At 38.6% G+C, this 23,648-nt stretch overlaps 1 protein-coding gene and 1 long non-coding RNA gene across 3 annotated transcripts in view; one reads left to right on the top strand and one right to left on the bottom strand.

Annotated features, from left to right (window-relative positions):
• The window catches only part of LOC122880896, a 32,703-nt gene extending 25,561 nt beyond the window's left edge, over positions 1 to 7,142 (top strand). Inside the window, exons 4-5 of one of the 2 annotated variants that reach the window (XR_006379051.1) lie at positions 819 to 2,160; positions 2,986 to 7,142. Coding sequence is in view for 1 of the 2 variants with exons in the window: in XM_044206461.1 (XP_044062396.1) it covers positions 819 to 1,178 (360 nt within the window). In the remaining variant the exon portion in view is untranslated. Of the gene's footprint in view, positions 1 to 818 lie in introns of both variants that reach the window. The other variant, XM_044206461.1, reaches the window with a different exon arrangement.
• Positions 1,413 to 23,648, bottom strand: part of LOC122880897 — an 81,801-nt gene continuing 59,565 nt past the window's right edge. The window contains exons 3-6 of the long non-coding RNA XR_006379052.1: positions 22,061 to 22,171; positions 20,042 to 20,182; positions 18,470 to 18,567; positions 1,413 to 13,546 (exon numbers count right to left, since the gene is read on the bottom strand). This is a non-coding gene — a long non-coding RNA (uncharacterized LOC122880897). The remainder of the gene's footprint in view (positions 13,547 to 18,469; positions 18,568 to 20,041; positions 20,183 to 22,060; positions 22,172 to 23,648) is intronic.

Here is a 23,648-nt window from a genome sequence, read left to right as displayed (position 1 = left end):
TTGGAATGTGAGAGAGGAGGATTTTAGCACCAGGAGAGCCACGCCAGAGTGCTGCAGACTTCATGCCATCTGTCTCAGCCTCCATCCTCTCTTTGCCAAACTCATCAGACCTTTATTTCCTCTCCCTCTATCTCCTTCTCATCCCTGTTCACAAGAGTAGCGGACATACTGAGATCTGCTAATGTATTGGGGGGGGGATGGCTGGACTTAATAAACAGATTCAAAAATCTCGATTGATTAATATGTATTCTTGGAGCTAATTCTCCGACAGCCCTCATGGAGATAAAATGTGTGTTCGATGGCCCTGCCATTTGTTACTTGACCAACAGGGAAAGAGAGATAGAGATATTCATACCATAGCAGATCTGTTGATCAGTTAATAATGAAACATGTTTCAAGTGAGACCCAAAAAGTTCACTTAATTTAATGCATCATTATAAACAAGCTATTACCTTAATTAACTTTTGTATCAAACTGTATCATGGTGTCTAATTAAAATATATACAATAAATGAATGATAATGCTCAGTGTTAATGTGGTTATTTTGTCAGTCACTGAATTGAGAACATTTTATGAAGGCACTATACTTAGGAAATAGAAATCTAGATTAATGATTGAAGTCCACTCGAACCATGCCAGTCCATGAAAATGAAAATGTAACCTAACCAAATATTACCAAATCACTTCCATGTAGAGACATATGCATTCTTAGGTCATAATTAAATCAAAAGCAGATTTTCACATCAAATGAGTGTGTGATTGTGTTGTGTTTGGATGGGACTGATCTCTCACCCTCTCTCCCCATGTGGGCAACTGAGGAGGAGGCTGAAGGAGATCACAGGGAGGAGCTGTATCGGCTACATGTCCTTAACCTGTTCGGAGAAGGGCAACGGAGGGTGGAGGGAATGGAAAGGAAATGTACCGTTTGTCTGAAATGGAACACCAGGTGGCAGGAAGTGGGCCGGAGGACTTTGAAGATGACCCCTGGTCTCTGCATTGGGATGGCCTCAGTGATCGATCCGGCCAGAGATGGCAGGGAGGGGAGCCAGGTGCCCCCAGAGGGCCTGCAGACCACGCAGATCTATTATGGGCAAGGAGGAGAGTCGGCTGGGGCCCAGCCCCACTGCTCCCAGTCATATCACTGTTCAGACAGCCAGAGTCAACTGGCTGCATCCTAACAAGCAGGCAAATACTGACAACAGTCTGGTGTCTTCATATGAAAACTTTAGGAAGGGTTTTCACTGCAGAATGCTGTCAAATCTGTGTATCCAACATTGCATAACACTGAATAATTGGTGTGAGTGCATGCTAGTATGGTATGTGTGACAACATTAAATAGATGCAGGTCAATGAAGAGCATTTGAAAATGTAGCTGCAAAGAGCACATTTTGAAATAAACGGAAATTAGTTACTTTAGTATATTAATATATTTATTTTTTCGCAGAATACAACCACAGATTGCATTTAAATGACTTGAGAAACTGCTGCAGGAGTTGCTGGCTGAAATTATAATACAACAACAAAAATCCAGATTCAATAATAGTACAATAACAGAAAGAGGAAAGAAACATCAAAAAGGAGCGCAAACAAAACACAAAAGCAGAAAATTTAATCAGCAGATGTTTGTGCACACGTGCCCAATCTGCTAAGTGATCCAGTAAATTGCCAACATTGCATGGAAATTATCAGAAAGAAAATATCATCAAATACTAAACAGCCATTGTGTGCCTTGGGATACCTTTGCCTGTAAGACCAATACAAAATATCTAGTGATAAGGTTGAAATAATGCGAGAAATAAGTGAGAAATCTGTATCCTAAGTAGGTTTTACATATCTATGAATCAGGCATACCATTCATAGGGAATGTGTTCAGCTAGAACGACACTAGAAATCTGCAGACTACTACAGCATTTGTATTTTGGCCAGCTTTGGAGGAGGTGAGTGCTGTCAGTGTCTACGCACTCATCCCTCTGTATCTCTAAGATGTTTACAGCACACAACATGCAAGCAAACATACACATGCACACACACTTAAACACACAAACAGAAACTCTAATCCTGACCCCCCCTTCCCTCCCCAGGCGTGGAAATGAATGCTGGGCACTTGGAGAGGATGGCTGGAAGAAATGAAGACGTGTCTGATTTCCACAGCAACCAATGGTGATGCAGCGTTCCGTACTCTCTACCCTCTGATAGGTCTTTGTCACTTTCTTCATCTCGAGGCTCATGTCATTCCCTCTAATCCCCCTCCCAAACACAAACAGGCCAATCCTGAGACAAGACTCAGGGGTTGGGGAGGGATGAAGGAGCTGGGGCATGGAAGGAGTGAGGGATGTAGTTCAGGAAGAGAGAAAGGAGCACCAGAAGCTGATGTTGGTGTGAGAAGGAGCCAGTGTGTTATTAATAAAGCATTAAAAAAAAGTGAGCACATCAAAGCATACAGGGGCTATGCTATCATACATGAAAGTAATGCACTATGGCTTAATGTTTCCTAAGGCATGTTATGGTGACGCTGCTTTGATTTGAAATGCATTGTGTGGAAAATGGATTTACAGGAGTGGGGAGAGAAAGCCTGGTGTCGGTGCAGACCATAATTTAAAACCTGACCTCACAGGCTCTTCAAAGTCTCGTAGATATTTAGGATTTACGTACAGTATGTGTGAGAGACCTAGACCACAGCTACATAAACAACAAATAAATACATACATACATACATACATGTGAGGGATGTGGAGGAAACCTGCAAAAACAGAGAATGAGCAATCACTGTCACAACAATATCAAAATTGCATTATTTCACATTTTGATCATAATAAATGATTGGAACACATTTTTAAATTTTTCTTTATTCTTATTCTTTATTCTGAGCAAAGGGTGTCACACCTGATTATATTGCACTTGGTCCTGCAGGAAGTGAGACATCTTTCTCATCGTTCCCCCCGTGGCCAGGTAATTATCCTAATCTACCTTCCTCTTGTGCTCCAGCTCCTGTGTCACACTGGCTCAGACCACCTCTGTGGCTTCATTATCAGTCCTGGGACTCACTAATGGTTTGACGACCTCACTGTGCAGGCTACTGGCATAGAGAAACCAGGGGAAAAGGAAAAGAAGACGAAGCAGGAGGAGGAGTGTGGGAAGAAAAAAATGAGACGCTAAAGAGCAAGGGGCTGCCCTGAAGGTTAACATCTCAATCACGAGGGACAATACTCTCTAGTCCAACGGCTTTGGCTCCATAAAAGTCATCGTTCACTGATGGAGGATGAGGCTATAGGGCATAACAGTGGAAAAGAGGAAGTCAGGAGATCAGCCAAAATGCTCTCTGTAGAGCAAAATTACCATGAAAAGTGTGTGTTTGAGGTAACAGGTCACCATGTTCTCATGTGCGTCCCTTACACACCCCCACCTTGTGTGTTTGAAACTGCTATAACCTCACAACATACAGAAGGACTGGGGGTGGGAATTCAGTTTCACTTTTTTTCTGACAAATGACACCCTGACAGTTGGAAAAAATGTTGGGGTCCCTGAACAGATTTCTCAGTTACAAAAATAAAATGTGTTGGATTAGACAAAGACAGACATTTTACATTCTACTTTTGAACCCCAATGAGAGCACTGACAAATGCCACCCCACCCCCACTCCGTCTGTGCCATGATTGTTTTTTCTCTCCAGAAATGTCATATACTTAAGAGGTGATAATTCTATATGGCACAAACAGACACTGACTTCTTCCAAGTGTACATAGCATATAGGCTGACACAGATTGAGATGGTGTAACATGTCTTTGCATTACTCTAAATAGCCCTGCAGGCTTTACTCATTCTTTATATATGCAGATATTCCAGTGGAAACTTTTTGAAATGGAAGAGGAACTAAAACGCAGTGCCCTAGAGGGGAAAAGATAAATATTCAGAGGTGAAAATTACTGCAGACCTCAGTGATGTGTTAAAATCTATAGTACTCCTGTTTCTGTGTAGGTGTAGCAGTCTACATTCCAGAAAACTCCATGCAGAAAACTGCATCGATAAACAGCATAATAAATCCCTTGAGAGTTGGTGTTAACGTATTCAGTTTGGTAAGAGCAACAGCCAACAGATCATATGTTAAATGTATATTTAAAACATGCTGACTGATGTCAGTTTCAGTAAATCTACTGATGCATTTTTTACTTCCAACAATTTAAAGAGAATCTCTTTCTCTTTATGTCATTTCATAGACCCAACTTGAATTTAGGATATTTGAGCGAGCTCAGGCTTTAAGTGTAAGAACAAACCGTTTTAAAGGATAAACATGAGATGCAAAACTTAACTGTAGCTGCTACTACAATGGTCTACATTCAGATTATGATGAATTGTAAAAGTGTAGGTGGGTTTTTGCACCAGTAAAATTAGCAAAATTCTTCTTAAACACCTCCACACTGAAACATCCTCTCTCAGAGATGAAAATTAAACTGTGCTCTTTTCCAGTCTGGTGGTAGTGTGTCTGGGACCAAATCATCTGGAAATGAGGAGAAACATTAAGGTAACTCTGGACTGCAGGAACAATATGGTCCCTGAAAGCAAGATTAATATGCTCAAGTAATGATTAAAGTCTATCTACCCAGAAGAAAGTAATCTTTATTGGAAATATAGACGAAATACAACAATTTATAGAGCAGTGAGTGGCCTTTGAGTTAAAGGGTTAGTTCACCCAAATGACAAAAAAAAAAAAAACACTCTAGGTATCTAGCAATTCGTATAGTTTTGGTTTAATTTGTCTGGGTTTTGAGATATCCATGTCTGAAATTTCTGCCTCCACCCCTAAACGGGATTATTTCTTCAATATAAAGTACTTCCAATGAAAACTTTTCACAGTGAGGTCTGTGGATTACACAGAGTAACGAGGACATTGTTTCTGGAAAGAGACATTGTTGTTGATTGATTGATTTGATTGATTTTTTAAAATGTAAATTAAATTGCATTAAACTTCATTGGAATGGAGGCCGAACTGTCAGAGATGAATATCTCAAAAACTGGCTTAAACCAAACCTCATTGCACCACTAGAGGCAAATGAAACATATGTTTATTTAGTTTAACATGGGTATACCGACCATTTAAAATGGAATCTAAGGGACTAACATTGAGTCAGGAGCTCATTGTTCATATCGCATAATTCACATGCAGGTCCTGCCACATTGGCAGCTACTGGAGCTCAAGAAGTATCTTATGCTAGAACAAGAACTTGTTCGCGACACCTTAAGCCAAGCAAAAGAAATCTGGTGGCAATACAAATTAAAAGGACAGTATGTGGGTGTATTAAATGGTAGCTGTAAAATCAAAGAATCTGTGATGAAAAAATTCTTTGCTCACTGCTTGGAGTGCTGCTCTGTAGCATTGCCCTCAGTGCTGCTACTGGTGGCAGAAAGTTGCAACACAAATTTCTCGAAAATGTAAAATATCAACATCTAATGAGAGAAAGCATGTTTGTCTTCACATGATGAAATTTTTACTAATATACATAAGCAAATAACATGACCTTGTACAGTATCCTCATGTAATTGTTGACCTGCATTATTTATAAGGATGTTATTCTGAAGATCTGTAACTCACAGTAATGGCAGCAGTAAGGGAAATGTTACGGAGCAGCCCTCATAAGAATAACCATGCACCATCTAATACAGTGGATTTCAAGGACCCCCTTCTTCAAAGTAATATTTTTGTTACTTAGATACAGCACACATCGCCACAACTCAAGGGGGTCTGTAAGTTGGCTTCTGCCTTTAAAAAATCTAAAATGGCAAACTGGCAGATTGGCAAATTGTTTTTATTGAACAAATGTTGAAATGATACTTTCAGAGAAAAAGAGCCTCACCCTCTTGCTATAGTAATGCTAAATATTGGAATGGTTCCAGTATAAAGTACCTTTTAGGACACCTATATTTGGTAAGCATGTAAACGGATAAATTAAGGTGACAGTAAATGTGCATGCTTAGGGCTCAGGAGGATATTAATACATTCTCCACCCCAACATTGTTGTCAGATGACACATGCAGTTATCAGAGCGGTATAACTCTGTGTGGGGTTTGGTGCAAACAAGCATGAAGACATGCTTCATTTTTTGTCAGAGGTAATGTGATGATACTTGATGCTATAACAGTCTTTTTGCGCAGGATTCTGAATCAGAAACATGCTATAAATAAATATGCTAAAATGGGTTCCGATAGGTTTTTGTGAGAGAAAATAAAAACATCTGCTTCAAATGTTCTTTTTTTCTTCCCAGAAGAACCCTTTTAGTTAGAAAAGAGTTCTTGAAGGTGAGAGGTAAAAGCAAACCTTTCTTGGCCTTTCCAGGTCACAAGACTGCTTGAAAGTTAAGGGTCTGCTTATCTGAGCACTTCAATTTCTCTGTGGTACATCGCAACCTTTTGTTTATCATCCTGTGTCATTTTGGTAACAGAGTTCCTAGTGCTGAGCAATGTGACTATATAGCATCGACTATTGTGAGGTAATGAATGTAAGACTTCTCAGTGTGTAAGGTGTATGCTGGGGAGAATACAGGCAGTTGAAGGCAGAGGTGGGACAGTTTTTTCACAGTTCTGTCACATGTAGCAACCCAAACCGTAGTCACTTCCATATAAGGATCATAAAGGAATGTAAAAACCTGCTCTTCTGCAGCTTTGCTTTGACAAACCAAAATAGGATCCGACTAGGACGAACAAACAAGCTTCAGTATAACAGATGAAACATGGCTTTTCTTCTCTCTAAAGGGTGCTGAAAAATACACAAATAGCACTCATACAGAATATAGTTAACAAAACACTGTCATGTAAAATGTTTTGTGTGTGTGTGTTTACATTTAGGGGCAGTGGTGGCCTAAAGGTTACAGAAGCAAGCTTCTGACTGGGAGGTCGTCAGTACAATCCCCCGGAATGTGATCACAACATTCCTGAAAAAGAGAGCATTGCTCAGTTAAACTCCCCCTGAATTTACAGCTCATTGAAATATACTAGCTTTTTCCTGAGCTTTTAAAGGCATCTGAACTTACAATCAAAAATATTTCATCACATAAAATATTAAATGATAAATTCTCATGATTTCTGTGATGTTACATGAGATTCCCTTATATTTGTCCATAAAGCTACCATATTTGGTGAAAGAAACTTGATTTGCCTTGCTGTCAATTTCTGATACTACCTGCACACTTTATAAATGTCTGTTTATCATCATTCCATCTGTTATTTTTTACACCATCACACAGTGGACTACTTTTTCATACACAAAACTCATATGAATCCCATGTGTGATACAGGATATGGCATATGCAGTGGTGGAAAGTATTTCTATTTTGTGAGACTTTATACTTTATATTTTTCTGCATAACAAGTACTTTTGACACTAGTACCAGTAAATTTAGCTGATAATAATTTTGGACTTGATGAAGTATGAAATGGAGTATTTTTACATTGTGGTATCGCTACTTTTAATTAAGTAAAGGATATGAATAAATCTTCACACCACTGTGCATATGGAATCAACTTATATTGAAACACTCACACCAGGCTACCCTCAATGGTAAATATTGGGTCAATAGCAAAATAAGCATGTGTGCCACTGCTGTGCTGTACATGTCATCGCTTAACAGGGTCATTGCATTTCAATATGTACAATGTAATAGACAATGTAGCTTTTAACAACATTTTCAATCATCATTATAAAATCTACAATTATCACTGAGATCAACAAAGGAAGAGAATTTGCTGAGCAGTGTAAATTGTGCGTTAATGGTCCAGTATGTAGCATTTAGGAGGATCTATTGATAGAAATGTAATATAATATTCAAAAGTATGTTTTCATTAGTGTATAATCGCCATAATCGCAATCGCTATAATAATAAAAAATAAGAACCATTGTGTTTCCATTACCTTGGGATAAGCAGTTTTTATCTACAGATGGAATGGGTCCCCTTCCATGGAGGTCGCTGTGTTGCCCTGCCATGTTTCTACAGTAGCCCAGAATGGACAAACCAATCACTGGCTCTAATTTGGGCCTTTCGCGTTTTGTACGAATTTCGCAGCCACCGTAGTTTCTCCTACATGCTTGGAATGGGAGGGTGATCTGAGCGGTATTCGAATGGTTGCAAACTGCAATTTCAATGCTAGATGCCACTAAATTCTACATACTGGACCTTTAAACCCAGAACCCAAGAAAGGTTACAGACCCAGGTTAGACAATCCATGTTGGCCTCTTCACACCAAAAGAAAACAGGTTTATTTCCAGTTCATTGCTACAGTGTGAAAAAAGTATAAAACTGATCCCCATCTTAAGCTGTGTGCAAGGTGTGCTTTTAGCTTTACAGAGGAGTCTGTTAGTCAAACAATGGGAGAGCATTAAAACATGCCAACAGAGCAGTATTAGTCAACAGACTGAGTCAATACACCCCACTGGGCTGCATGTCTTCCTACAAACACAAGCAATTGCTTTAGAAGGCCTCGGCACAAGATAGAAACATCAATTACAGTAAATTACACCAAAACAGTGTGTAACACTTCAATTTGTTAAATCTCCAGAGCTGTCTGAGCTGTTTTGGATGAAAGCAGAGCAGAGTACTGGAGTTAGATAACATTCAATAGCCTAAGATACATTACCCTATCTATCCTTGGTCGTGTTTATGCACAGACTGAGGGAGTTATTTATATTTTGATTCCTGGGACTTACTCTGAAAGCATTATTAAACACAGAGAAACAAGTAAAAAATATTATTTTTCCTGTGTGCAGCCTACTTATAAAATGTAGAATTCAAAATAAGAGCACTCTGTGGCAGCCACGTGACTTTTAAAATCCACATCAGCTCCACTGTGTGCCCAGTTTTCTGTGGGCACTGGGACTTTTATGGAATAAAATGAGTGCTTTCAGTTTGGATCATATAGTTCATAAGTTTATAGAGTGCAAAGGCAGGGTTAAAGGCACTTTGTATTTATTATGGCTTTTATGTCAAAGTCCTGGGACTTGATAAATTCTGCAGTAAGACTACATTGAGACAATGGAAACAAAGGATAAAATACCATCCTGGTTCACACACTCATTTTCCTGCACAGAAGAACCACAAATGATAGCCTACTAAAGGTAGCAACTCTGCTCCAAAACGAAAACATCCAATTTCAACTAAACTTTGTAGTGCCTCAATGACTTCCCTTGCTATGGTTAATTATCCTGGAGGGGTGTTGGTTGCTGGGGACAGATGAAGATTTGGCTGTTTCAGGGAACATTTTGGGAGGGGGCGGGGGGTGCTGGAGTAAATGAAAGACAAATGCGAGTAGTGCCCACTCAGCTATTTTCCCAGTCAAGATCAAAGGCACGCCGGACTGGCCGCTCCACGGGAAACTTGAGATGGGTCCTGCCTTTGTTTGCTGTTGCTAAGAGACCTGCAGAAAGCTGAAAGTGTTTGCAGTGGGGTACAACATCAAAACCATTTCCAATATAAATTTTTAAGACAGCCATGTATTTGTGTCCTGGGCTTTCAATTTACACTGACAACACTAACAAATAACGACTCATCCCTATGTTAGTCATGGAATATTTTTCTTGGTGTTTGTTTAAAAAAGAGTCATTACAGACATTTGTACATGTGCACACTTTAGGAAGTAGTGAATGCTATGCATTATCAGTGCTTTGATAGTATGTAAGCATCGCCATGTTGATAAACAAACTAAATTCACTAAACAAGCATTAAAGCAAGATTCATACACTTTTTGGTCCATTGCAGGGACACACAGCATATGAAACTGCACACGCAACTTAAATATAGTTTGATATATTTATAAGCTTTGGCTTGGCTTCCCAACGAAGCTAATTATGATGCTGTTATCTATTAATGGGCCCCATGATAGTAAGGATGGCTAGACATGTGTCACAGAGAGCTCATTACATATCATTAGTTCAACACTCCAATAATGTCTACACCTGCTGAGCAAAATATAATGACTTGGCCCCTGATATTTGCAGGACTATTGTCTACCAGGCAAAGCACCACCAGGAGGATAGGTCCACAGGCTGGAGAGCTGCATGAAAACTGATAAAGCTATACAATAAGTAAAGGTACACACGCTTTTTATTAGTTGTAAGCTACAGTGAATGCAGCACAGCAAAGAAGAAAGCAGCATTTGTTTGATTTTTAACAGAATAAGACAATAGTAGTCATGATGAGCCTCTTGTGAACCAACATTCCTACTATCTGTACATATGATGTTGTTATACAATTCTGGGGAAAAAGCAAGTAAGATATGCAATTACCTGTTTACCATTTCTGATTGTGGCTTATATCCTAATAATAAACTTGTGCAATTCCTGTTTGCTCGATCACTGGAGTGGCTCTGATTCACCCAGTGTTACTTAACCTTGTCTGAATAACTTGACCTCAATCTTTTTCTCCCTGGATTTAAAAAGAAAATTCACATTTAATAGTGTATATGAGCTAAATCTTGTACATACTGTAACTCAGTTAAATACACACATGACGAAAAGCAGTGTGAGTTATGGTCTACTGCAGGTAGTTTTACAGATCTATACATAGTATTTTAGTCTTGTGACTAATGGGACATAAAAACTGCAATCGCCACAAAAGTGACCTTCGTGTCTGGAACGATAAAGATTAGAATCGTGCTGTGTCTGCCTTGTGTTTTCACTACTTGAGCCAACTGGCACAGCGCTGGCATCCTCTCCCCGGCTCCCAGTCTGCCATGATGACAATGGCAACCAGCTACCGCATGGCATGTAAAAATGACAAAGCAAGCCAAGAGATATTTGGAAGATATGAAGATAAGACAACACAACTGATCAATCACTCTGTTAAGAAAATTTATTCCTGGGCATTGCTATTGCTAATTGCATTTCTAGGACATCAGCCTCTTCATTCATGTTTAGAATACAGTGTGCTTTCAATAGCTTTGAAAGAGGCAATTTCTAGTAGGAAAGAAAAAATTAAGTTCTTTTACGATTCTAAGTTTGTATCCTCTAAAGGGCTGAATTTCTTCTAACCAAAAATAACTAAAAATGGCCTACATTCAAGTGTGCCACGAGCTTATCTGAGGTGTCCTGCCTTAACCTGTTCCAGTCAGTAATAGTGTGTGTGCTAGTGAAGCCTCAGCAGAGAACAGGCAGTGTACAGCAGGCAGACAGTGACAAGACGAAACAGATTCAACATCCCAACATTTGTTTCACCATTAAAAAAAAAGTCAAGGCTAATCCTGCTGTTATTGTCTTCAGCTGAGGAAGACAGTTGCCTTCTCCTGTCACTGCAACCACAGATCTACCACTGCATGACATCACTGCGGCACACACTGCTGCCAAATCCTGCATCAGCGGTCTAAATACACTTTAATTGGTGTGTGAAAAGCTGTTGCATTAACTGAACATCATGTCGATTTATGACTGCTGAGTATGAGACTGTACTGCGCTTGAATTTAGTTTTTGACTGAGAACAACTTTGTTCATTTCGCTGCCACCTGCCTCTCAGTAATACAAATACTTCACTATATTTATCAACATAGACTTATATTGGGTCTAATTTGTTTGCCAAATCTCTGGCTACATGCATGACTTCACTGCCAACATGCTGCTATTCTGGAGGGTTGAAAAATTATTTGAATTAAAACATTTTTCTTTGGTTACTATTTTACACCATAATATAAATCTGAAACCTATTGTTCTTTGGGTGTCCTTCTCTGTAAAGTGCAATATCATAATTAATAAATCATCTATGAGATAATTTATGAATAATGTAGACTTATATAGCCATCAGAAGTTTGAATATATAATAAGCATGAAAACACAGTAAAAAAGCTTTGAATAGAGCCATGAAAAAGTATGAATAGTAAAAACATGTCTCATAAGTTCTGATCAAATGATAATTAAATCTTAATTTATGGTTCATTTAGATTTGATTGATAATTGATGCTAACATTTCCATTCCAATGATCATCTTTACATAGTGAAGATGGTGATTATCTGTTTATTTGAGATAAAGAGGTGAATATTTTAAACTTTCAACAAGAGCTTTTGTTTATTCATGGGACAAACTGGCTGTGCACTAAAATCTACAACTAGTTTACAATGAGGAATCCACACTGGGTTTTTTTGTGCTCCTTCAAAGCCTCGACAGGTCTGAATGATAAGTTAGCACAGTAGCCAAGATGCTTCCCTAAACAGTTCACCTCTGTTTTGGGGATGACTGCTGCCTGAACTCTGTACCCCCACTGAGACAATAAAACGGCTGGATGACTATAGGACTAGCAGAAAGGCCGACAGTTTATAACTCAAGAGAGGCGAAGCTATACAGCCTGTGTGAAGATAAAGATTTAGTAACGGTAAGAGATTGGAATTCTCTCAGTCTGAGGTCAGACGGCCAAAATTACCTTTCTCTATTCCCCGAGGACGTATGTGGAGACCCTGGACACAAGCTAGAGCACACACACACACACACGTTGCATCTAAATAAAAGGAGTTGTTGCAGTGAATCACAGACCTCATCATTCCAGCCAATAATTGCTTACTTGGTTTGTAAATGAGATGTACTATCTTTAGTAAGAAGAAAATTATAGTCAGTCTCCTGCAATCACTTTGCTGCAACCTTTTACCACCTAATGGAACATGTCGAGAAAGACCATTTCATCTAATTTATCATAAATGACCGACTAAGCCTTCACAAAGAATAGCTTAATTTGCTCTACATAGATTTATTTTAGACCTATATCATCTAAATAACATTCAGAGTACAAAGAATGCAAATGTCAACAAGTCTTTAATTTTATTTTATTTTAGGTCATTTTTTTAATATAATCTTAATTTGAAGAGGTTAATTACACAGACATGGTACACCTTCAACCACGTTCGGCCCATTAATGTCAGAAAAAATAAAAACAACACAGATCTTAATTATGTAATTAATACAACTTAAAGTTGCATAGTTTTTAAAAATGCAGGAGCAATAAAGAGATCCACTAGTTGTGATTTGTAAACTAGAGAAATGTAAATAAAGCAGAAACATCTCTGTATAGACCTTTAACAGTAGCTTTAATTGCTGCATTCAAGATATTGGAATATAAAACAAGAAACAAAAGCATTAAATCCACTTATTACAGAATATTTTGCCTATTTTGCCTTCTATCCTAACACATTTCTACACTGAGAAAACCTATTAGAGTATCCTGAGATGGAAAACATTTACATATTTGTTTACTTACTAAGTTACATACAGCCATTTTATATTATAAATTATCATAAAAATGTATGCTGAACATATTTAACTTAATTTTGTTAAAAGCAAGCAAAACTTTATACATTAGAGCAGTATTATCTTAAGAGTGACTGGTACATTACGATATAGGAGTAGTTTAAAAGTCTTGATCTTTTCACACTAAGAAAGAACTGTTATTGGAGAGGATTTGCTGTGAGATTCCCTTTACATTCTAACGGTATTAAAAAGCGTAAAGACTGGAAGACAGAGGAGTGAGGCTGACGTCACAGTCCAAGAGTCACCCGCCGTGTGTTCGGCGTCTCCAAGTAAAGACTTATCTGCAAAGAAGTTTGGATGGACAATGTGGAAGGACAGGGCGTGAAACTACTATCATCATCAGTTCTGAATGAAAAAAAGAAAACATATCTTCCACAAAAAAGCAGGCTCATTCCAATTCAGCTGCGTTGTTAGGACAACGAGAACCATCCCTCAGATGATTAGTTCCACTTCAAAAGAATTTACTTTTCGCAGTGGAAACGTCCCCCTTTTGTGTCCTTACATAGGGTTTTCTCAGCCCAAAAGAAGAATCGTATGTTTAGTCAGCCTGTTTATTATTCCTTCTGTTCACACTACAATTGTATTAAATAAATAGAGCACTACTAACAAAGGCCTATTAGCCCATAAACATGTCCTGGTACACACAAAAAAGGCTAAATTACAGTCTCTGCATAAGAATTAAGATACTCTAAATGCTGGTAAAGGCATAAACTACATTGCTCAGGACATGGTGCCAACTCAGTATGTCTTTTCACATACATCATGAAACATGCATGTTATGTTGCACATATTTTTTTCTAACTGGGGATTTGTTATGGGGCTCCGTCTCAATTTTGAGAGAGAGTGAAAACATTAGTAGTCACTGGTGATGCTGTGAAGCAGCAGAATGCTGTATTTTTTCTGGCGCACATGAAGAATGAATGGATTTTGCTTGTTCACTTCTGATAAGCAGCATGGCTAGTCCCATTGAGAGACAGGCTCATTGTAACAGCTGAAAGTAGTAATCTTTGAATAAAAAAATCTAATAAACATACTATGCACACTTTCAATTTACTTGTCAAATTACACACTTTTATACATTTTACATCTAATACGTTAAGTTACTCCAAAATTGACTAAAACTAAAAATGTCAAAACACCACCCAGAGTCTGCAAAACAGTTAATGGCAGGTAAATAAATAACTAGTGTTTAGTTCAAATTACATTCAACTTAATATGATTATTGGTGTGTGGTTAAAGCAGCAGATCAAAGAGAGTTCCAGCAATTAGCTTGATTGTTAACCTGACTTCCTTGAGATTTTAAAGACACAATTTTGAATGCACAAGAGGCTCAGTTGAAGTTCTGCTAGTTGTTCAGATAAACAGACATCTTGCCTGACTCAAAATCCCAAAAGGGGAGGAGAAACACACCTAAACACAGATGAGTGGAATCAGGATGAAAAGTTTTTTCTTGACGCAGCCTTCAACTGGCAGCTGTGACATCCTGGTTACTTTTTCTTTTTTTTTTATGTGAGGTTTATTTCTGAAGCCGAATCCCCAAATCAGCCTGGAATACAAATGGCTGCAGGCCTTTAGGCAACATGCAAACAGTCTACCACCAATAAGTAAAGCTTTACTTTTCAAACAAATAATTTGTATTTATAAAGGAAACTTAACAATGCAAAATCATTATTTTATTTCAATATTTATTGCTGGAACGGATCTCTTAATTAAACTCATATTGTTTTTTTTTTTTTTTTACTATCGGTGTCTTGTTTTTATAAAAATATACAACTATAAATTCCTGGTTGATTAAAAAAAAAGTATCATACCACTTCAATCATTTCAGTGGTCCACTACTTGTGGTCTTTGATGACTGTATATTCCAGTATGAATTTTGACTGGAACCGTGCCTGGTGTGGCTCAGGAGCATCTATCCTTCCCTTCATGACCAGTGATGAGCCTCCTTGTGACCTACAGTATGTTAATATGCTCAGCAGAAAGAAGCCTCTTGGCACGGGAGATGCCAGCAGCAGCCCTTTAATGTTGGCAACTGTCAAAGCTTTGATTTCTGATTGATGAGTAAGGTCGGTGCAATAACAGAATGACACTACTGGTCATCTCACCCCTTTTCACAACAGGAAACATATCCTTTAACACTGCAAAGCAGCCCTGCCCCTCAGACTCCAACAACTACCACATCACCTGTTTAAAACTTTATATCTATAAATGAACTTCTCATTAAACCTGTACTTGTTGTGATTTCAAAAGAATTATATAAAATGAGCAAAGTATATACACTCAGGTGTCTGTTTATTAGGTACACAAAGCTCAAACTAATGCAGTCTAATATGATGGCCCTGCAGTAAATGCTACCCTCATGAAGTTTTGAGTTGTATTGTGTTATACTCAGAGGTGTTTCTAATATTTATATGAATGAGTCCACAAATATTAGAAACATCTCTCAGTGAAATGCAGCACAATTAAGCAGCACAAAGTACAGCCTCCAATATAACCAGAAAGTTGCACTGGTAACACTTTAAGCCCCCCTATTTAGCATTAATAAGTAGTACATAAATTTAATAAACGGTTTATAATACACCATAATGTAGTTGTAAGCAGATATAACTGTTTATTAACATTTATCAACAACTCCTCCTATGTGCTCTCATAAGTGAAGGCTCTTGTATAAACAGCTAATGTATAACAATATAGTAAAACACAGTTATAATTGTTGGCACATTGATTAACACTTAAAATTGTTCCTATATCTGCTTACAACTACAATATAGTGTGCTATAAACCATTTGTTAAATGTTTATATACTGCTTATAAATGCTATATAGCTTTAGTTAGATGTACCTAATAAAGTGGCAAGTGAGTGGCATGTGCATATCTCTTTAAAATCTAAAAAAGCGAGCCTACTTGTAGGTGCAACTTTGTGATGGATGCAGCATTGTTTGACCCTCTGGCTCTATAGCACCGTTTTACACCACAACCACACAGAGACTCATCATCACAATAAGTAGAAATACACTCAGTGGCCACTTTATTAGATACATCTGTACAATCTAATGCAATCCAATACAACTGTACTGCCATAAAGTCTACTTTTAAGATGCCTATAATGTTTTTTTGACACTGTCATAGAGGTGTTAATTCAATTCTATGTTTTTGGATTGAGGTCATAGATAGTGGTGGTGTTGTAAGGAACTGCATTATATTCAAAGGTGTTTTTAATATTCTGTCTCCCTCATGTTTTTAAATAGGGAGGACAAAAAATTAGACCTCTCAACACCTCTCAATGTAATGTAGTCCAGTACAACACCACCTGTAACTATGACCTCAGTGATAAACATATCATTGAATTTACAAATTTCTGACAGTGTCAACAAAAACTGGGCATGATAGACTTTGTAAAGGTAGAATTTATGGCATAGCTGTTGTATTTAATAGCAATAAATTGTACAGGTGTACCTAATAAAGTGGCCACTTAGTGTAAATAACGTCTTCAAGCCAAAAATGCTAAAATTGAAGAAAGAAACTAACATATGGTTAAAATGAATTATTATTTTTTCCCTTTTTCTAAATAAGGATGAGCTGACTTGAAAAGAACTTAACTCAACTGCAACTAATTGCTCCTTTCATCTATCCAATTAAAAGCAGAATTTTAATCCGAGTAGTTTATTTCTTGTTTTGATAGCTCATCACGTGCCACAGCCTTTTAATCAGCACAAAAATTTAAGTATTGCATATTAATTCAGCACTGAGGGATGAGCCGTTATTTACACTACTGATTTTCGTCACTCTCTCCCTGCACAGGGCTCCTCTAGGGCCAATCCCACAATGACTAGGCCTAACTAACAACAACACTAAAGGATGTGTTGGCAAAGCTAGCCGCTAACTGCTAACATTTTCAATCCAAACCCACTCAGGTGTATATGTGTGAGAGGGTGTGAGGAGGTTGTTAAAATGGTGCTGAGGATCAATAGGATGTTGTTGTTAGTGAGAGACCTTTCAAGGGAAACACCAGTAAGGTGGCATCACAAGTTGTCATGTGTGATGTTTGTGAAATGTATTTGGAATGTCTCTTCAGCTGCCTGTATAAACAGTCAGCAGCGACAGCTCAGCTCCCCTGCATTTTCTGTGATGAAACAGCTCGGTTGCATGAGGTAATCTCACCCTTACCCAAATGAGATGGTAATGCCTTCACTCAGGGAATTCAGCAACACACAGCAGCACCTAGAAGGAGGCTGCGCACCTCAAATGGGACTAATAATAGACCCTCCATTCTTTTAACTTGGAATCTATATTATACGCTTCAAAAATTAGATCAACTATATGGGTCAGTGGGATTTCTGTGAGAAAAAAAAATAGGAAGGAGCAACCAAAAGAAAATATGCTCTGCTGACAACAGATCTAAGGAATGCAGTAACTAATAAGAAAATTATGTGGGCAGAGTAACAGCTCAGAACTTTAATTAACAGAGCTGGTTTTAACTGATTGAAAGGGAATACATGTCCACACTCATGTGCATGCAAGCCTAATTATTTTCAACCCCTTGATTGTCTAAATAGGCTTTATAAATAAAAGCACAAGTGACTTGAAATGTTCAAAGGAAATTATTTTAGAAATGGAAATGATCAAAGAACAGTCTTTCATAACTTCTGTGATCTGTGAGCTGGAATATACGGGGACTTCAGTCATCCACGCTGCTGCGGCCTAGGTTTCATATTAACTTTGGAGGAGACACACACACACACACACACGTATACCATTACTCCACCCCCAACATCTGGCTTTCTCAGGGGACAATAAAAGACATTTATTAGCCTCCATCTTTGGTCAGGCTGCCCACAAATTAAACTGAACTAATAGAAAAAACAGCATCAATTAATATCAATACCTATGATCTGATCTGATCTGATCTGATATGATCTGTAGGCATCCTGGGTGATGGATTTACAACATGGAACAAAAGCAAAGCCTATTTTATTATGGAGATGAATAATAAAATGTGTTTAGATAATTATTTCACAGTGACTTCTCGTTGCCTCTGGCATCTTGTTCACATGTGTGAATTACCGACAGCCCACGCTGGCTCTTGATCCGTTTACTGTGTTTTTTCTGTAAGTGGCTGGTATCTTTACTTTATGTGTTGATAAAAGGAAGTAAATGTATAACATTCAAAAAACATGCAGAAAAAAGCACAGTTTGGTACTTACAGTACAGCTGTGTGGTAATAAGCTGGAGAGAGGGAGTGGGGGGGGGGTTTCTCTTAGGCTCCTTGGCATTATTCATGGTCCCTCAGATGTGGTATATTCTAAATTAAGTTAACGTACAGAGCATAGTTAATAATGTGTTTGATCAAGTGGTAACAATACCAGTCAAATACAGTACATGTGTATACATGATTAATTTATAGCTGGGCTTGTTTTGCTGGTGCTCTTGAAAGTTTCAAATATTGTACAATTTCAAACAAGAAATTCATACTACATACTTTTTTTCAGAAATCTGATTTTGTTTGGGGTATTGACCTGATATCTTTCAAGGCATGGTGTTTGTTTTACTGAAGGCATTGCATTTTCAAGGGAATGTGCTCTTTTTGTTGCAGATTAACTTTTTCTGAGACACACCCCAGTTACACAGATAGATTGCATAATTCTGTCAGTTACATAACTGAAGGAATACTATAGCATTCACAACAGCAACAGTTCAGATAATGTATCAGATACTGGAGTGGAGCTGAGGACAAGGGCTAATTACCTCAGCTATATCCCACTTTAATAATGGACCCATATATTAAATAGTCTGCTGGTGCATAGGGGATAGATTTTTCATCCCCTGCATCTTCCAGGTACCTAAAACACAGGATTATTCCCTGGGGAATAAAATAGATGCAGTTCTCAGTTCTGCCTTGCTCTTTTTGAAAGTTCTCTGTGGAAAGGTGCAACCTTCACAGGTTCAAGTCAGCAGTGATGCTGGCATAGTACTGATCCTGGGACAAAATCACTGCAGCTGTTTTTGATGTTAAATGTGCACAATTGCTCGCACACACACCTACGCAGACACATACACACACACATTGTACATCCCATTACCATATCATAGTATATGTCCAATACAAGGTTAGGCTGCTTTATTGATCATGAAAAAGATGAAGGGACAGTCCATCACTTTCCCTTTGCCACTCTTAAATCTGTTACCTGGGCTCCTCAAAGCCGCACTAGTGGCTAATTACTCTCTCTCATGCTCCTTGTGCTCCCTTTAGCCTGTGGATAATGATAAACTATTTCCATCAATAGTTCTTTAACTTCAGAGGGACCTAAATGACAATGTGGTCTGTTTGAATTATTTTATTGATGACTGTAAATAAATAAAGCAACAATAAGTTACCTTGTATTTCTTCCTGTTGCCTCCGTGCCATGAGAGTGCTTCTGTCTGTGTCATGCACTTTGGGGTCAACACCACACCAAATCACATTTGTCCCTTCCATTAATGCCAGAGCCTTAAAGCAACATATCATCACAGTGTGGAGCTTGGTCTAACTGTAATTGAAAAGGCCCAAGGGGAATTCCTGGGTTGTGTGTGGGGCCCCCTAACCCCCGCCACCCTACATCCATCATTGTAGATGTTAGGCCCTGGGGTGTTCTTGTGACGCTGAAGGTTAACAGCAAGATCGCCATGTATCCTCACTTAGAGTGTTTTAAAATGTGGCCCCGTGGGCCCTCAGTACTGCTACAAACACTAGAAATACAGCATCATGTCAAGTACATATTAATTTGACGGCCACATACCAATGAGTGCAAGCTTGAGCACGTCAACAAATCCATATTCAGCAAATGGATGGACTTCAATAGGGATGCGATCAGAAACAGAATCCTTCCTTCAGATGTTGAGTTCACAGGCTAGATTACACAGCCGCCTCGCAATGCATACTGCAACAGATAAAATTAAACACTCGCGATTACTCATTGCTTTGAAACAGCCTGGACCATGATCAATGTGATCCCTTTTTTAAGTTCAAACTCAAACAACAGAGATTTCAGAAATCATACAAAAAGTATTCAAATGCTGTATCTCACAACAGAACCGAATTGTTGATAATGAAATGTGATAGTTTTGAGAGACAGCAAAGAAAACAGGCACTTAGGGTATCTTTGCACTGTTTTTGTAAAATCTAAGGCATTGTGCTCTTTAGGCATCATGATCAAAGCCTTTTTAACATTTTCTTACAAACACTTCAAATGCATTCTGTAAAATGTGAATCATTAAGCAGAGGCTCTAAAATGTAACTGATCATTTCTCAATGATCATATACTGTAGAACTGTTAAGAAGCACAGATGAAGATAAAGGCATCAATTCCTGCTGACGTGCAGATTTAAGCATATTCATCTGGCTCTTCACATAGATGAAAGATACCAGCTGCCCTTGCCAGCTAGTGGAGGACATTAAGGCTCAGCCTGGTTGATCTCTGATGACAAGGGTCTGGAGGAGGGATTAGAAGCAAGGGGACCAAAGTTATGGTCATTCCCTTAAAAGGATGGCATTGCATCTCATAGGCCTGGAGCTTGCAGGACTTGAAAGATCTTCAAAGGTCTGCTCACCTCACACAACCTACTCTAACTCCCAAAAACCCATGGAAGTATGAATTTTGAAAGATATGATCTTTTCATTTTTATTTTATTTTTATAATTTATTTTCCTTTTACATTGCGACGGGCCACAACAAAATACTGCAGTTCATATCTAAAAACTTTTGCTTTCAGTTTGTTGTTTATTCATCGTATGAGATAATCGTTGTCAGTCATACAGTTACCTGCTGAGCTTACCAGCTCATATGAGACCATTAAAGTCTCCATATCATCTCAGAAACTGGTTCATCAGAAACTGTCAATATATCTCTTATGTAAGGCATGGATAATAAATGAAAATTTTTTTTAAAAAGACCATCCACAGGGGTAAATTGCAATGCATCAAAGGACAAATATGCATTAGATATGAGGGTAGGCGGGGCCTCTCTCTCTCTATCCCCCTGCATATTGGCTGTTTAGCGATACACACTTTTTGGTGAATTCTGCAACAATAGTCGGAGAGCTGAGTGTTCGAGGGGCTTGGGCTTAAGTTGACAGTGGAGCGACCGTTGGGAAGAGTGAATAGAAGCCTAGTTTAATAAGCCCTGGTACAGGCTGGACTACACAGGGGGCTGGCACGGCTGAAATCAGAAAACTGCAGTGCAGATGAAGATCTAAAGGATCTGTCTGGTTAAATCATAATAACACAGCACAGGGACTCTACATTTATATTCACCATTACATGGTTTGTAAACACACTAAACATGTGCATATGATTGTAATGATTGCATTATCTTACATAAGAGCCCTGCTTCTGATGGCGTGTTTTAAAAGGTCATTAATTGTCAACTGTCAAATTAACGCAGGCTTACATGTAACAGATTACCTTACTAATGTTCTCAGAGAGGAACAAATGACATGAGCTACATATTCATTTCATTCCGATGTTTCATCTTATTGACAGTTGTATTATATATTGTTCAATCTTTCTTCATTGTTACAATTTCCCTCATTATGCATTGTTGATGCCTTGATGGCAAACCCCTCAGTAGCTACCATTCTCCAACTAGAAAGAAAATGTGAAAAAAATAATTAAAGCAGCAGTGCAGCTACATCCAGTTTACCATGTGGGGTTGCAATTTGTCATGGAGAGAGGGGCAGTGTACAGAAAAAGCAGATAGGCTATATGAGTCATGTTCCATGCATGTTTGGGGGAGAATCTGGCGGAGGACACCTACTTACCATGGAACCACACTGGCAGAGATTAGGGGGCCATCATGAAGGAGCCATAGAGGGTGAAGATAGCCAGGAGCTGCAGGGATAGAGATAGACGAGACGGAGGAACAAGAGGACCTGGCGAAAAAAAAGGGGAGGGGGCACAGAGGGGTGGATGAAAAGAAAGCAAGTTGGGGAGCAACAGCACCAATGGCTTGACCTGGGGAGGATGGGGAAAGAGCCAGAGATCCAATTAAAATCACACTTGGTCAGTCAGAGTCAACTCTGACAGAGCCCGAGCCCAGTGCTTAAACCGTACTTGAAAAAGTATGGGAGACGCACAGTGTAAGTTACGCAAGATGTCATACATGGTTATGATGATGCATAAAACCAAAGACCTGGTGTGACAAAGCAGCCCAACCCCTGGTACACAGCTGGGGGTGGGTATGCATAACAGCGACCTAGGGGGGCAAATAGCAATTCAATGGATCCCATGGTGAAATGGATTTATTTACATTAAATTGATGTATACCCTGTCCAAAATGGCGCCTGTGCTTGTTGCTAGGCAGAGAGCTCAAGAGTAAAGATGGCGGTGGACAAGTGGCAAACTGGGAAGCAGAGGTCTAATCAGCTGTGATTACTGGGGGAAGGGTGGCAGGGTTAAATGATTCTGGAATATTACCATGGCTTGGTCAGAATATACGACGCAAAGCTCACACTGTAGTCAGAGAAATTCAGAGTTTAGGTTGCTGCTTTTTGGCCTATACATGTCCTCACACAACAAACGGAAAATCAGTTTTCAATATGAAAATACAGAGGCTTCTTTGAGCACAAAATAATGTTTGATCACCTCTATTATGATTACTGTGGAGAGACTGGAGAAAAGGGCAGAATGTGGCAGTGCATACAATAGTTGGGGTTTAGAAGATGAGCTCTGAGATAGAAATACAGAATATCTTGAGATTACTTTAAACACATTGATACAACAGTAACACCAAATGAATTTGATGCAAGCTATTGATAAGGTTGCAATACAAGAGAAAGTGATCTCATAAATTTCAGTCATCACATCATTAAAGCACACTGATCAAAGCCAACCCAGTTCACCTTAATTTACTTGACGAAAGAAGTACTTCACAACTGAAATATTTTACAATATCCACCACTTGAAAAGATCTATCAGAGACCATATCATACTACTTACCACAAATTCTTAAACTCCATGAAAATTTTTCTCATTATCGTATATACTGATGCAGCAGTCATCAGGCACAAAGCAGTCATTTTGCTACTCATTAGCAAAACCAAATTTGAAAAAACTGATTTATGCAGGACCTGTCCAGGGTGTACCCCGCCTCTTGTCCAATTCCAGTGTCAGCTGGGTTTGGATGGATAAGTGGGTATAGCTAATGGATGGATGGATGATTTACGCAATTCAAACTGGTTGTTGTCTTACCAAATTTTTAATCCAAATATGAATCTTGTGGAGGGTTTTCAAAGAGATGCCTCATGAAAAGCTAAAACCTAAAATTAACTGTGGTCAAACTCAAGAGGGATTTGCAAAATGCATCATCAAAAATATCTGACTCTGTAGATGTATCCCCAAGAGTATCAT

This window comes from Siniperca chuatsi, linkage group LG8 (genome assembly GCF_020085105.1).
Source record: "Siniperca chuatsi isolate FFG_IHB_CAS linkage group LG8, ASM2008510v1, whole genome shotgun sequence".
Taxonomy (NCBI): Eukaryota; Metazoa; Chordata; class Actinopteri; order Centrarchiformes; family Sinipercidae; genus Siniperca; species Siniperca chuatsi.
This window is presented reverse-complemented; position numbering and strand designations above follow the sequence as displayed.